The following is a 14,889-nucleotide window of genomic DNA, read 5'->3' as shown; positions in this document are numbered from 1 at the left end:
CTCCATAATATTCATTTTTTTTACATGGACAGCTGGTTGGGCACTATTAAAATTGTTTTTTTTTTTATTTAACTGTAACTTGGACTTATTTTTGGAGTAGGGCTTATATTTCAAGCATCCTCAAAAATCGTGAAAAATTTATGTTGCATTCTCAAAAATCCTGGAAAATCATGCTAGGGGTTAATTTTGGGGTAGGTCTTAATTTTAGGGAAACTGGGTATATCATTTTGCGTTACTTTACAGTGCTTCTACAAATGCAGCTGCAGACGAGTTGGGCTTGACTAAATTGCGTAGATTATGAAATGTGTCCTATTCTTCAGTCTGTGGTAAGTAATAAGTAAGGGCATGTTTTGGTTTCTAACTAACCCGTACTTTACCATTTAACATTTCAGGATTCCTACAGAAAACAGGTTGTCATAGATGGAGAAACTTGTTTGCTGGACATCCTGGACACAGCAGGTCAAGAGGAATACAGTGCAATGCGGGACCAGTACATGAGAACAGGAGAGGGATTTTTATGTGTATTTGCCATTAACAACACCAAGTCTTTTGAGGATATTCACCAGTACAGGTGTGTGACCCAGAACCTCAAGTGACACTTAGCCCATAAAACCTTTTCACCACCAATACATTGCAGCTTGAAATCCTCAAGTAAGGAGCTCTGTGAATCTCCTTGACTTTGCCTTCAATGTTCCTCTGCACATACCACCATTATACAAGCCACCATGCGTGAATGTACAATATAGATTACCCATGCAAATGCTATAGGGCCCTTGGCGAGCAAGAACCAGATCATGGTTGGTCCCATGCCCTTTGCTGCTTGGCAATAGTTACTGCAACGTTCACAGAAGTGCCGCCCGAAAATCTGTCCAAAGGTCATAGAAAGAGGATGGAGAGTGAAAATAGTACCGAGCCCTTCTGTAGAGGTTGATATCACCAAGACCTTCCTGCATTCTGCAGAAGTATATCAGCACATGTACTTATTGTATAAGGTAAAGAGCCTTAAAATTGGCGTGACGTGAGAATATTTGGTTACAATATAGATAATCTCAGAAAACCGTAGACTAATCTTGGTCCTGCCAATGTAATACTAGGCATGGACACCCATATTATTAATGGCCCTGAAAGTGACCCTACATATTGGATATGATCTAATGTGGGGCGGAGCCTGAACGCTGAGGAAAATGGCCGTGTGAGAGTGCAGCTCCTCCGGCAAGACTCCTCTGCAGGACCTCTAGCAGCAATCAGCAGCGTTGAGATGAAGAGAGTCGGGAGGGAGAGGGGATCGGAACCCTCAGGGACCCCGCGGACGAACAGAGGGCAGTCCGACATGCAGCGGTATCTTAAGGAAAAGGGCCCCCGCTCTCCGCTGTTTCCAGCAAAGATGGCGCCGGCTCAGCAATCGGCTGCACCTAACAGTAAGGAGGGGGAGGAGGGAGCAGCCTCGGACAGTGAGGATGGAGAAGCAGTGTCCAGGGGCTTCATGAAGGAGCTCCTCACGAAAGCACTGAGCCCCATTATGACTGAGTTAGGAGAAATTAAAGAGGACATTAAACATCTAGGTAGACGAGTAGAGGACCTGGAGTTGTCCTCCTCTGCCATTATTACACATGCCACGGAAATAACACGCACCCTAAAAGAACATCACAACCATATCAATAGAGCCCTCTTGATGCAGGAAGATCTAGAGAATAGAAACAGACGGTCTAATATACGCATCAAGGGGCTGCCAGAGACATGGGCTGCGGACTGCCTTAACAAGGTGACCAAAGAAATCTTTGCACTCCTCCTCGGAGCGGAGAGAGCGGCCCCCATTGTGATCGAAAGAGTCCATAGAGCCCTTAGGCCCCTCCCGGCGTCTGCGGAGCCACCACGGGATGTCATTTGCAAAGTCCTCGCATTTCAAGACGCCTTTGCAATCCTAAGGGCTGCCAGAAATCACAGGGACTTGAAATATTCTGAGGCCCCTATTCAGATTTTCCAGGACTTGGCCCCGTCAACCCTAGCAAAGCGCCGCCTTCTCCGTCCGCTTCTAGAGGCATTGAGAGAAAGGGGGATTAAATATGCCTGGTTGTTCCCCTTCGGCCTGGGCATCACTCACAAAGGCCGGCGGCTGAATATCCGCGATCCGGAGGACCTCCAGGCCTGTTGGCAGTTCCTTGAGATGGAGGCACTGGACCTTCCATGCTGGCTCCCCCTGCCTGAGCTGCCAAGGTTCACGAGCCTACCTTCAACAGCCGATTGGAACATGGCGCCCCCAGCTAAATCACCCAAGAACAAAAAGAAAAAGAGTCGTGACCCCACACCGGCGGGTGACTGAGGAACTTTTCGGGCCCATTTGTCTCCTGGAGAAGTGGCCTCCCCCGCTAGGCCTCTGCTTGCTGGACTGAGACACCTGTGCCGTAGCAGAGCAGAGTGACTTCAGCCCTTAACAGGGCAAACAGCAAAATTGGGGTCTACCCCCTATTGTTACTCAATTTTATTACCTTGTCATTTCCACCTAACTTGTTGAGATGCATTGTCTTACCGTCTGTGGAACTTCGGTAGTTTTACTAACCTCCAAGCTTTTGACTTGTAGGCTTATAGTACCCATCTGCTCTTTCTCTCCTTCCCCTTCTCCCTCCCCCTCTACTGTTTTCGCTTAATCAAACGTTACTGTTGATTTCAAGTTGTAAATTTTTAAATGGTCCTTAGGAGTCGCCCAGGGCAGGCTTAGTGCATTTCGGTCCCCATCTGGTTAACTGAGAGTTCCAGTGGTCACTTCTGTGACGGCTACCGTTCTGCACATCGCCCCCCACTGACCGTCCTAGGACAAATTGGTCTTTTCCATTTCTCATACTTTGCATTTATATTGCAGTGTTTTTATCCCTTCTGTGTATTCCTACCCTCCTTCAGTGTCTGACCCTATCCCCCTCTCACAACCGTCCTCCCCCTTCCGCTGATAAAGTGTTTTCTGATTTGCTAAACATTCTGTTCCTTCCCACAATAGTGAGTCGCCCAAACTGACGATGATCCCGCCAGTACCTACCGGGGACGACCGCTTCCGCCTTTCCTCGTTCAACGTGAAGGGACTCAACTCTCCTTTTAAAAGACATAACGTAGCACAACTCCTGAGAAAATACGGCACCAAGATCGCTTTCTTGCAAGAGACCCACTACAAGGAGGGTAAGTGCCTTGCATTACCGGGTAGACAGTTCCCACAGGGCTTCCACAATCCTCATCCGACATCTGCCTCAAAGGGAGTCTCTATCTTATTCCATAGGTCAATCACATTTAAATGCGATGCACAGCACACTGACGGAGAGGGTAGAGCCATCTTCTTGAGAGGACGCTTAGATAATTTTAAAATTACCTTGGCTAATTTATACACCCCAAATTCGAATCAGGTGACGTGGTTGTTAGGACAATTGGAGACCCTTAGGGAATTCGCAGAGGGCCCCATCATTCTGGGTGGAGATCTGAACCTGACGTTAAACCCCCTGCTCGACTCATCAGTCGGACGCTCCCAGATCTCACATCCCAAGCTGAGACGCCTATTACGATGTCTCTCAGAAATGGGCTTGGTGGACGCCTGGCGTCAGTGCTCACCATCCGCGAAGGACTTCACCTTCTTCTCCCATGTTCATGCCTCTTTTCAAAGGCTGGACTACTTCCTCATAGCCTCTAACCTTCTCCCACTGCTAATAGACTCCTCTATCGCCGCCACCACTGTGTCCGACCACGCACCACTACACTTAGATCTCAGACCCTTTTGTAACTCACCTCGGGAGTGGAGATGGAGGCTGAACACCTCCCTCCTTGATTCCGCAGACGACAAAGCTGAGATTGAAAGACAATTAAAGGAGTTCTTCGAACTCAACATGGGCGGGGATCAATCGGCCCCAGTGGTGTGGGAGACACACAAAGCGTTTATTAGAGGAGTTCTGATAGCTCTCGGATCCAGGAAAAAGAAAAGCCAACAAAAAGAAATAGACGACCTACTGAAACGTATTTCCAAATTAGAATATACTACTAAACTCTCTGCCAGCAAAGAGAACCTTTCCACACTCGCAGACATCAGAAAAGAACTTAATCTCTGCCTAGAAACAAGATTTAACAAACGATGCCTATACCTTAAACATATAGCCTTCGCCCAAGGAAACAGAGGCAGCAAGTATATGACTGCCATGATTAAAAAAGCCCGCTCTAGGAATCAAATTGACTCAATAAAAACACAGTCGGGCACTCGAGCCACTTCCTCTATAGATATCGCTGCGGAATTCCAACAATTTTATTCCCAACTTTATAATTTACGACCGCAACAGGACCAAAACGACAACAGCGAGATTAGTAAACCAATAGAGGATTTCCTAAAAAAGCTACCCCTTCCCAAATTAGATTCAGAATTAGCCAACCAACTCATGGCCCCCGTAAGGGAAACGGAAGTTGATGGAGTACTGAATTCCTCCCCCCCAGGCAAAAGCCCGGGCCCTGACGGTCTGCCCCTCATTTATTATAAATCTTTCCGCACCACGTTGGTACCACACCTCACAGAAATGTTTAATGCCCTCCTGAGTGGCGGCAGCCTCCCGAGACAGACTCAAGAGGCCCACATCACGTTGATCTTGAAAGAAAATAAGGATTCGGAGTTGTGCGGCAGCTACCGTCCCATTTCCCTAATTAACCTGGATGCCAAGTTATGGGCTAAACTCCTTTCTAAGCGTATGGAAGCCCTCATTCCTAATCTGGTGGATAGGGAGCAGGCCGGTTTTGTGAAGGGGAGGGAGGGGAGGGACAACTGCATCCGTGTCCTTCACGCAATGCAGTTCGCCCATACAAACAGAATCCCACTCGCCTTAGTAAGTACCGATGCCGAAAAGGCGTTTGATAGAGTCGACTGGCAATATATGAAAGCAGTCTTGCTACACTACAATTTCCCCCCTTCCTTCGTCGCGGCCATCTTCTCCCTATACGCTGAACCGTTTGCTAGATTGAAAATAAATAATATTCTCTCACCCCCCTTCGAAATAAAAAATGGCACGCGCCAAGGTTGCCCCCTGTCTCCCTCCCTCTTTGTCTTGGCACTGGAACCTCTGCTCCTACAGATCAGGGTGGATCAGGAGATACGGGGACTCACAGTGGGGGACTGCTCTTTGTCTGCAGCCGCTTTTGCGGATGATATCATTTTTTTAATCACAAACCCGGAAACGGGCCTTACCAGACTTGTTGCCTGTCTGGAACAGTTCGGAGCCCTTTCGAACTTTAAAATAAATTTTAGCAAATCTACGGTTCTGAATGTCTCGATCCCGAGAGCTCGCTGTGCGACTCTAATGGCGGACTCCCCGTTCTCCTGGTCCAACACTGCAATAGACTTTTTGGGAGTGAGACTGACAAGGAGGTCGGATGACCTTTTCGAAGCCAACTTCCCACAATTAATTACTAAAGTTAAAACCCTGCTACATAATTACGACCTCCCCTATATCTCCTGGTTCGGGAGAAAAAACATAATTAAATCCTACATACTCCCATTGATCCTATATCAGATCCGGTCACTCCCGATCCACCTGCCAACTAAATTTTTCAATACCCTCCGCAAGATGTTTACCAAATATATTTGGAGACAGAGGAGCTCCAGGCTGCCGTACAGCCTTTTGATAAGAAGGAGGGAGGAGGGAGGGATGGGGCTGCCGAGCATCTCCGACTTCTATACCGCATCACACATCAGCTACTGGGCGAAATTGACCATGCCATCGGGAGACCCCCTGCTGTTCCGGATGATTAAAGCTATATATGGCCCCACCTTGTTGGAATCATTATGGTTCCCCAAAAAGTCTGTCTATAGGAAAAGGGGCTACTGCCTGCTTCTGAGGGGCCCCGCCGAGGCATGGGATTCCTATGCAGAGGTGTTGGCGCCATCTCCTTCCCCAATCGCCCCACTATGCACCCTCCCAACACTGATGGGCCTCCCGTCAGATCCCTGCTCTGCCAGTCTCTGGCAAAAACTCAGTAGTAAATGCGTAGGGGAGCTTCAATCTCTATCCCATCTAAACCCTAGGGAGATAGTGGAGACTCTACTGCCCGACCAGCCACTGCTTTACCTTCAGAGTGCTCAAATGGGGGGTGTAATCAAAGACTTCAAGAGAACCCACACATCTACAAGACCCCACACGGCATTTGAGAGGGCGGTGGGGATGGGCAGCACATCCGCTGGACGAATAGCGTATCTTCGCAAGCAGTGCTTCCCGCCTTCCCTATCTTATAAGCCAGCGTTCCTCTCCTCATGGGAGAAGGAGCTTAATATAACTCTATCCTCCTCGGACACCCAGCTAATTCTAAAACTAGCACATGGACTATCCTCATGTATAATTAACCAAGAAGCACACTATAAACTACTAGTCCGCTGGTATAGGACCCCTCAGTGGCTAGCCGACCATAAGCTTACATCCACCAACAAATGCTGGAGATGTGATAATGGCCCAGGTTCATACCTACATATATGGTGGACCTGTCCACTCTTGTCGACCTTTTGGCAAAAGATAGCCGACTCCTTGAAAAGGATCCTACCCAACTTTACACTCACTCCTGAGGCAATGTTTTTGTGGAGGCCCTCGGGGGAATTTAGCCCATTGAGGCACAGACTACTAGCGCATGCAATTGACGGAGCGAAGGCACTTATCCCGCCTCTGTGGCTGCAGAAGTCTCCGCCTCTTTTTTCCCAGTGGAGAGACAGGATGGACCGGACCTATAATCTGGAGGAACTCTCCAGCTGGTCAAATGGCTCACATGAAAAATTCTTGGAGATATGGGGCCCATGGCGTAAAATACGCTCTGAGATCATCCCCCAGACCCACGGAGAGGAGGAGGCGGAGGCCGGAGTCTCGGCCTAAGTATATCTGGAGAGTTCCCTTTTCCATTGAGAGGAAATGCACATACAGAATGCTCCCTAGCCCCCACCCCTGATCTACCTTTCCCCCTTCCCGTCCTGCCCATCGTCCCCTCCCTCCCCCCGTCTTGTTAGTCATTGTTTGTCCACCCGCTCGCCGAGTTAGACTTATACTTAGGCTTAGAGAATAGCACTGGATTCCCTGCAATGTGTGGCGTATTCCTGTGAGCTGTTCACTAATGGATCCAGGAACTCTGACTCGCCTGTTTGTATATGCCATGTACGTTCTTGTTAAAACTCAATAAAACTTTGGATTTAAAAAAAAAAAAAAAAAAAAAAAAAAAAAGGATATGATCTAATGTGTATCTGCAGATTTGTTGGTGATATGTCTGCGACTGTCCCATTGATTTGAATGGGGTTTGTAAAAATCCATGCACTTCCTGGATATATGGAACAAAGAGTTTTGCAACAACTCTGATGTAGTTGAATTTTTCCTAACTGTTCCTTGACATCTGATCAGGGAAACCAGATGGGTAGGTTACATTATAAACCCACCCAGTCATTGATGATATACCACAACAGTAATGTATCTGGTAGACTCTTTTATCTCAAGCACTCCATCTGCCATTGAACTAAGATACTTGGTCAGCTGAACTGCGTGAAGAAGTTTATAACGTGACTGCTGTCAGTCAACAACAACTTCTGTATGTGTAGTCCCCATAAAGGTCTTACCCCATTTGGCAACCTCTTCTTGGTTTGAAGCTACTGAACCTCAGGGATTAACTAAATTCACTAAATAACTGCAATCAGATGCCAACTGCTGGGGAAACCTAATATTTAGCTGATGAATGAGCGACTATGTAATACACGGCCATGTTCATTATCTTAGAATGGGACCCGACTTTTCCAGTAGCTTGCTCTGCTCATAAAGGGTGCTCACGTGTGGGGAACACTTTGATGCCCACATCCATGCCTTACTGGGGCATCAGGATAAACTTGTAGTCTAGAGTCTCCAAAGCAGGGGTGTAAAAACTCCTTTTCACCGAGGGCCGTATCAGCCCTATTGCCTTCAAAGGGTCATTTGTAATTGTAAAACTGTATAATAGTAGTGTTCCCCATAGTGACCACAGTAGTAATATGGTCCCCCATTGTGGCTCCAGTAGTAATGGTGAACCCCATAGTGGCTCCAGTAGTAATGGTGTTCTTTATATTGGACCCAGGAGTAATAATTTACCCCCATAGTAATCCCAGTAGTATTAGTGACTCTTTTGTCTTGCCCTCCCTTCTCTATTGTCTCTGGCCAGGGAGCATCCATACAGGCATTCCATTGGTCCGATCTGCAGCTGAGTCTGTGACCGCTGACTTCTCCCCTTGGCATCTGAACTGCATACAGGACGGCGCCCTCAGACATTGGAGGAAGAGGTCAGCGGTCACTGACTCTGCACTGCCCCACCAGGCCAGAGATGCAGGCTGGGTGAGTGGAATGCCTGCTGGGTCACTGTCTGGCCTTCAGGCCTCAAGTTTAACTTGTGTGCTCTAAAGCCATCGGTTAATGTTAATGCAAGTCCTTTTTAATATTTTACACAGGGAACAAATAAAACGGGTAAAGGACTCTGATGATGTTCCAATGGTGTTGGTGGGGAATAAGTGTGACCTCCCAGCTAGAACTGTGGAGACCCGACAAGCCCAGGACCTGGCCAGAAGTTATGGCATTCCTTACATTGAAACCTCTGCTAAAACCAGGCAGGTAGGAGCAGGATGTATTTTGCTTTATTGGTAATGAGATACAATCTGACTGGTATGGATGACTGTTTTACTGTTTTACCGATGGCTGTAAGTCTTTGTTCACACTGCTAGAATTTTCAAACCATGTCTGGTCCTGTACAGCTAGGAAAGGAGTCACACTTTTATTTATCCATCGACCTAAGTGCAAATTGAGGGACACTTGGGAAATAGTGACCTCCATAAGTAATTTCCAGCTGTCATTCAATAGGAAGCCTTATCAGGGAGCGACAAAAAAAACTGAACTTTAGTAAAGCAACATTTGATCAGCTGAGAATTACTCTTGGCAACATCAAATGGGACAACATCCTCAAAAATAACAGTACAGGAGACAAATGGGAGAAGTTAAAAAACATCCTATTAACCTTATGTGAGCAGTTCATACTCCAACCTCATGTGGCTCAACATGACCATAAGGGGGCAATAAGTAAAAGCCTTTAAATGACTAAAACAAGTGGACAGTGAAAAAGCGCTAAAAAAACCTGAAAAAAACAAATTATGTAAGAAAAAGATAAAACCTGCAAAGGAGGAGGCAGAAAGACTTATTGCCAAAAAGAGCAAAAAAACCCTTAAACTACTTTTCAATTACATAAATGGAAAAAAGGATTTGCCCTGAAAGCACTGGCCCTTTAACCCCTTAAGGACATGGCCCCTTTTTTTTGTTTCCTCCATTTTCTACAGTGTATACAATGCAACAAAATGACTATTCGCCCCTCCCCCCAACCAAGGGTTCTAATAGAACTAAGTGACATGATAAACAGACCGCTATTTCTTACATCTTGGGACTCTAATTAGACTGGACAATCACTGGATTGGCACATTGCCAATGTGGTTCAAATATGCAAAAAGGGGTCAAGAAGGGAATCTGGTAACTACAGGCTGGTAAGTCTCACTTAATTGGAAAAATATTCAAGGGGTTTCTGAGAGATGCCATCCTGGAATACCTCAAGGAGAACAACGGAATAACTCCTCACCAGCATGGGTTCATGAAGGGTCGATCATGTCAGACCAATCTGATCAGCTTCTACGATGAAGTAAGCTCTAGGCTGGACCTGGGAGAGTCTTTTGATCTTGTATATCTGTATTTCTCTAAAGCATTTGACACCGTGCAACATAATAGGTTGATATACAAAATAAGACAGCTCGATCTGGGCGAAAATGTGTGCATCTGGGTTAAGAACTGGTTCAGAGATAGAAAACAGAGGGTGATAATAAATGCTTCGTACTCCGATTGGGCCACCGTCGCTAGTGGGGTGCCACAGGTTCAGTATTAGGCCTCATGTCCACGGGGAAAATCAGGCCCGCTACGGATTCTCCATGGAGAATCTGCAGCGGGTCCCTTCTGCCCCGCGGACATGAGCGCTGAAAATAAGAATAAATCAGAATTAACTCACCTCTCGCACGCTCCGGATCCTTCCTTCGCTGCCGCGTCATCTTCTCTGCGTCGCGGCCGGATCTTCTTTCTTCGGCCCGGCGGATGCGCAGGATGACGTCGGTGACGTGCCCCGTGCATGCGCCGGCCCGAAGCAAAATGATCCGGCCGCGACTGAGAGAAGATGGCGCCGCTGCGAAGAGAAGAAACGGAGCGGGTGAGTAAAATCTGATTTTTGTCTCCCGCGGATCCGGACGGCTTCCATAGGCTTCCATAGAAGCCCGCGGGAGCCGTCCCCACGGGAGACCCGCACGAAAATGGAGCATGGTCCAGATTTTTTCATGCTCCATTTTTTTTAAAATCACTTTTATTGACCATCCGCGGGTATTTATCTACCCGCGGGTGGTCAATGCATCCCTATGGGGTGCGGATCCGCGGGCAGGAGAAGAGTTAAAATCTGCTGCGGATTTTAATTCTTCTTTTGCCCGTGGGCATGAGGCCTTAGGCCCCATTCTGTTCAATATATTTATCAATGACCTGTTAGAGCGGCTGCACAGTAAAATGATACAAGATAATACAACGGAGGACAATGTGCGGCTACAAAAGGACCTAGATAAGATGGGGGATTGGGCAGAAAAATGGCAAATGACGGTTAATGTTGATAAATGTAAGATTCTCCACATGGGCAGGAGAAACAGATGTTACCAGGTCTTTCTGGCAGGTTTTATACAAATCTGTATACAGGTGTGTGTGTATATAATATTATTCTGCCCTTCCAACTGGTGTCCTGGATTGTAAGTGGTCTTGTACCTTGGTGTCTCCTGTATCTCGCAGGGAGTAGAAGACGCCTTTTACACACTCGTGCGAGAGATCCGGCAGCATAAGTTGCGGAAGCTGAATCCTCCCGATGAGAGCGAGAAGGGATGTCTGAACTGCAAGTGCGTTGTATCCTGACCCTGGTAAGCAAGTCGCCAGCTGCTGTTTTCTAACAAAATGTTCATAAATGCTCCCCACATTCCATAAATACAGAATTTTGTTTTAAAACCTTAAGTTGACCCTCTGGCTTCTGCACAAAATTGTATCTCAGGACAGGAGGAGAATGGTATATTACCTGCTGCCAGATTTAGGCCCCATTTTCAGCCTTTCGAGATGGCTGATGCAAACGTCAGACTAACACTACCAATGCACTGTGGGGATTAGATAGACTAATAATGTACTGCACATGCTCGGATTGGCCACAGCAGATCACGTGATCAGCACTGGTCAATCAGCAGATCACGTGATCAGCACTGGTCAATCAGCAGGCAGTACAGAGTGTGCCTTAGCTAGTGAGAAAATTGCTGCAGCCGTCTTTGATGCCTGAAAATGGGACTCAAGACTTGGGGATCGGAGGGGCAGCAGAGAACTGCAGATAATATACCCTTTTGTCCCAGGATAGAATTTAGTCTTAAATCCAAAAGGGTCACTTTAACAAAAGTACAGTTTAATGTAATAGATTCATTTGGCCACATAAGGGAGCTATATAATTATTCTTTCTGTGGAGAAACTGGACCGATTTATCAACCTGTTGCTGCTGTAAAACACAGTGCGTGCGTGTGTGCGTGCGTGCGTGCGCACCATAGAAACATACTATATGGATGCTGTGGGATTCTTGGAGAAAAAAAGCCCAGTGGTGGTTGCAAGGACTTGAGCGAAACTCCTTATATTCATAGAAACGTTTTTTTTCGTAAATAAGAGGGTGGAAAATTGGCCCAAAGTTCATGAAAATTAGATTGGAAGGATAATTGCAACACCCCAGAGGGGTTACCCTGGGCACCTGGCTAACATGAAGAGCTGGGATAAGGGATAAGTGTTGTCTCGTCACGGTGGTACTTACCAGGCTCTGGTCCCTGAGGGATGACATGTTGCAAAGGCCAGAGCAGGATTGCAGGCCAGTTTCGACACCCCTATGATAGAGAATGCCAATAAAAGGGATGGGGGGGGGGGGGGGGGGAGTAGTTGTACAAATCACTTGTGACGCCACCATTCCCACACACCGGTATTCTATGCGGTGGAGAAATGAACCCAGAGACTTTAGTACCTCGGGTCCCCAGGAACAGTTAGGGCCCGGTATTACTTTTACTGAAGAATAACTCGTATAACAGATAGTGCAAGTACAATTCACTTTACATGGTAACAGGCTACAGCTCAGAGACCGGGAGGATACAAAGGATGAATACGGTCCATATTCTCTGTATGTCACTGCTTCTGGATTGGGAGCACTCCAGAGGAGGAAGGGGGTTGGGGTTACTCCCCAAACACTTTGGCAGACAATTACTAAAGGAGGCTTAGCCAATATACACCATGCACGGTAGATACGGAGGTGGATGTACGACTAGTTGGTATTCCACCAAGCCCTGATTCTGACTTCCATTTGCATCTAGTGGGAATTTATTAACCGGCTCATTCTGTGTTGAGTGTTTTGTTCAGAGTATAGGTACTTTTAGTGATAATAATAAGTTATTTTTTAATTGTTTTTATAGTACAATCAGTGATGAAGTTTAGTAAATTCAGACTATTCTTGCCCCAGTGAAACCAGTATAAGTGACAGACTGCTGAAGTCAGCATGTCTGTCACTATACTGTGCTGCCCGCAGATAGACATATAAGGGACTGACCGGGTTCCCTTTTAAGAAACGTCTATGGTCTTAAGATTAAATTGTCAGCTATTTATTGTGGCTACTGCTTTTGCCCATTTTGCCCATGTCATAGCATGAAATAGTTTATGGAGAATAGATATACAACGGGTGGACAAAAATCTAGAAATGTGGTATAACATGGATGCATTAAAATCGGTCTCTGCATGTCTTATTTAGTATGATTTATAATCCCATGTAACTTAAAGGGGTTGTCTCGCGAAAGCAAGTGGGGTTAAGCACTTCTGTATGGCCATATTAATGCACTTTGTAATATACATCGTGCATTAAATATGAGCCATAAGGAGTTATTCACTTACCTTCCCTGCGCTGGCGTCCCCGTCTCCATGGCTCCGTCTAACTTCAGCGTCTAATCGCCCGATTAGACGCGCTTGCGCAGAAGGGTCTTCTGCCTTCGGGTCTGTTCGACAGCAGCGGCGTTCTGGCCCCGCCCCTTCTACGCATGATCGCGTAGCTCCGCCCCGTCACGTGTGCCGATTCCAGCCTCCTGATCGGGCGATTAGATGCTGAAGTTAGACGGAGCCATGTACACGGGGACGCCAGCGCAGGGAAGGTAAGTGAATAACTTCTGTATGGCTCATATTTAATGCACGATGTATATTACAAAGTGCATTAATATGGCCATACAGAAGTGCTTAACCCCACTTGCTTTCGCGAGACAACCCCTTTAAGTAGAGGTAATATGACACAGATGCTGCCGGAGCAACAGGTTCAATTGGTCAGGGGTTTGAGCCACTTAGCTGCTGTTACCAGCTGGCTCCCAAAACCACCCAGAGCAGAGCAAGAGGTGAAGTAAACACTAATTTGGCAGGAAAGCTCAACCATGTTGTTGTTATAACACTACAGTTTTCTTTTTTTTTTTTTTTTTGTCTTGTCAGGATCGCAGGTCACAGTCTGACCTGAATGTGTTCCCCTGTTCTGCTTCTCCGGCCAAGTGCCAGATACCCAGGTGGATAACTATTAGAAGAGATTAGAAGACATCAAGCCTTCTGTGGAGACGTCTGTAAACCGTCAACCATGATTACCTGGGTATTATATTTCCATATCCAGGAATGTATTGCCTTCTGGATGTGCTGAGTGTATACCACAGGTAGTATTAATGCCAACAAAAGGGTTAATGACATGACTGTTGGCAACTCAGCGGATCTACAACTTATTAGTCATTATGGTACTAATATCAGTATCATTCCTTAGAGGTAAATCTGGATCTCTGGATGAGCAACCTGGTCCTGCATGCAATGCCCATATTTCAGCCGAAGGGCCCTTTAAGGAATACGTCATGTCATTGATTACAAGGATCTGTTTGGCATGCTCCAAAGTAAAGAATTTTACCTTGACATGTCTGCTTATGTACTTCTTGATTAATGTCCATTACAATACCAAGAAGTAAGAAAAAAAATTCAGACCTGAAATAGTCTGAAAATCTGCAAAATTTAAGTAAGATCCTAATTTAAGTATTCAGTATGATGTGTGTGACATGCTGATTGGTGCTTGAAAAAGAACCATAGCTGCTGTGAAGTACAAGTTATTTCCCCCACGATATCTATACAGTAAGAAATAAAAATCATTTGTGATAACTATATTTACTCTTCCGCTTTTTTTCATTAGTGTACTAACTTTTCATGAACCTTTATTGCAGATTGTTTGATTACATACAAGACTGTAAAATTGTAAACTACGTAATCTTCATGTATGTTCACTCAGGGCAGCTATACACATTAGATGGCCGTCTGCTCTGCCGAGTATGCATGCATTCGAAGGGTATGTTCAGCGGAATTCGGCTCTGATTCCCACCTCTGTAAACCATGCATTTTTCTATGGTTTTTGGCACAGCTTGGTACGTGCAATCTGCCCTGTCAATGGGCAAAACCCACGCGCGGAATTCCAATGCAGAAACGGCATCTGAGAACTCCATTGGCATTGACGGAGGAAATTCCATGGCGATTCTGCTGTTTGAACATATCCTAAGAGTAGAGGGAAGAAAAGCCTCTGGCAGCTGCTTATCTCCCGAATACAATGAAACCGGCAGTTGAAATCCAGCTACCCAATCCTTATTTCCCCCAACATCTGCCATCAATGGAGTGCTGGGGGCTGTCATACATATTAGATGATTGTCCGGACTTGCTGAAATCAGCAGGTTGGGACAGTATGCATTTAATGATGATGGCCACTCTTATT

The 14,889-nt window shown here is 46.2% G+C and overlaps 1 protein-coding gene across 1 annotated transcript; it reads left to right on the top strand.

The window, feature by feature from the left end:
• Positions 1–365: 365 nt before the first annotated feature.
• Positions 366–14,259, top strand: LOC136594910 (GTPase HRas-like; the record flags this gene model as incomplete). Its single annotated transcript, XM_066588687.1, has 4 exons — positions 366–571; positions 8,450–8,609; positions 10,851–10,975; positions 13,590–14,259. Coding segments are annotated over 3 exons (486 nt in total), but the record flags the coding sequence as incomplete, so codon positions are not given.
• Positions 14,260–14,889: the final 630 nt, after the last annotated feature.

The sequence above is a fragment of the Eleutherodactylus coqui genome, unplaced genomic scaffold, assembly GCF_035609145.1.
Source record: "Eleutherodactylus coqui strain aEleCoq1 unplaced genomic scaffold, aEleCoq1.hap1 HAP1_SCAFFOLD_193, whole genome shotgun sequence".
Taxonomy (NCBI): Eukaryota; Metazoa; Chordata; class Amphibia; order Anura; family Eleutherodactylidae; genus Eleutherodactylus; species Eleutherodactylus coqui.
This window is presented reverse-complemented; position numbering and strand designations above follow the sequence as displayed.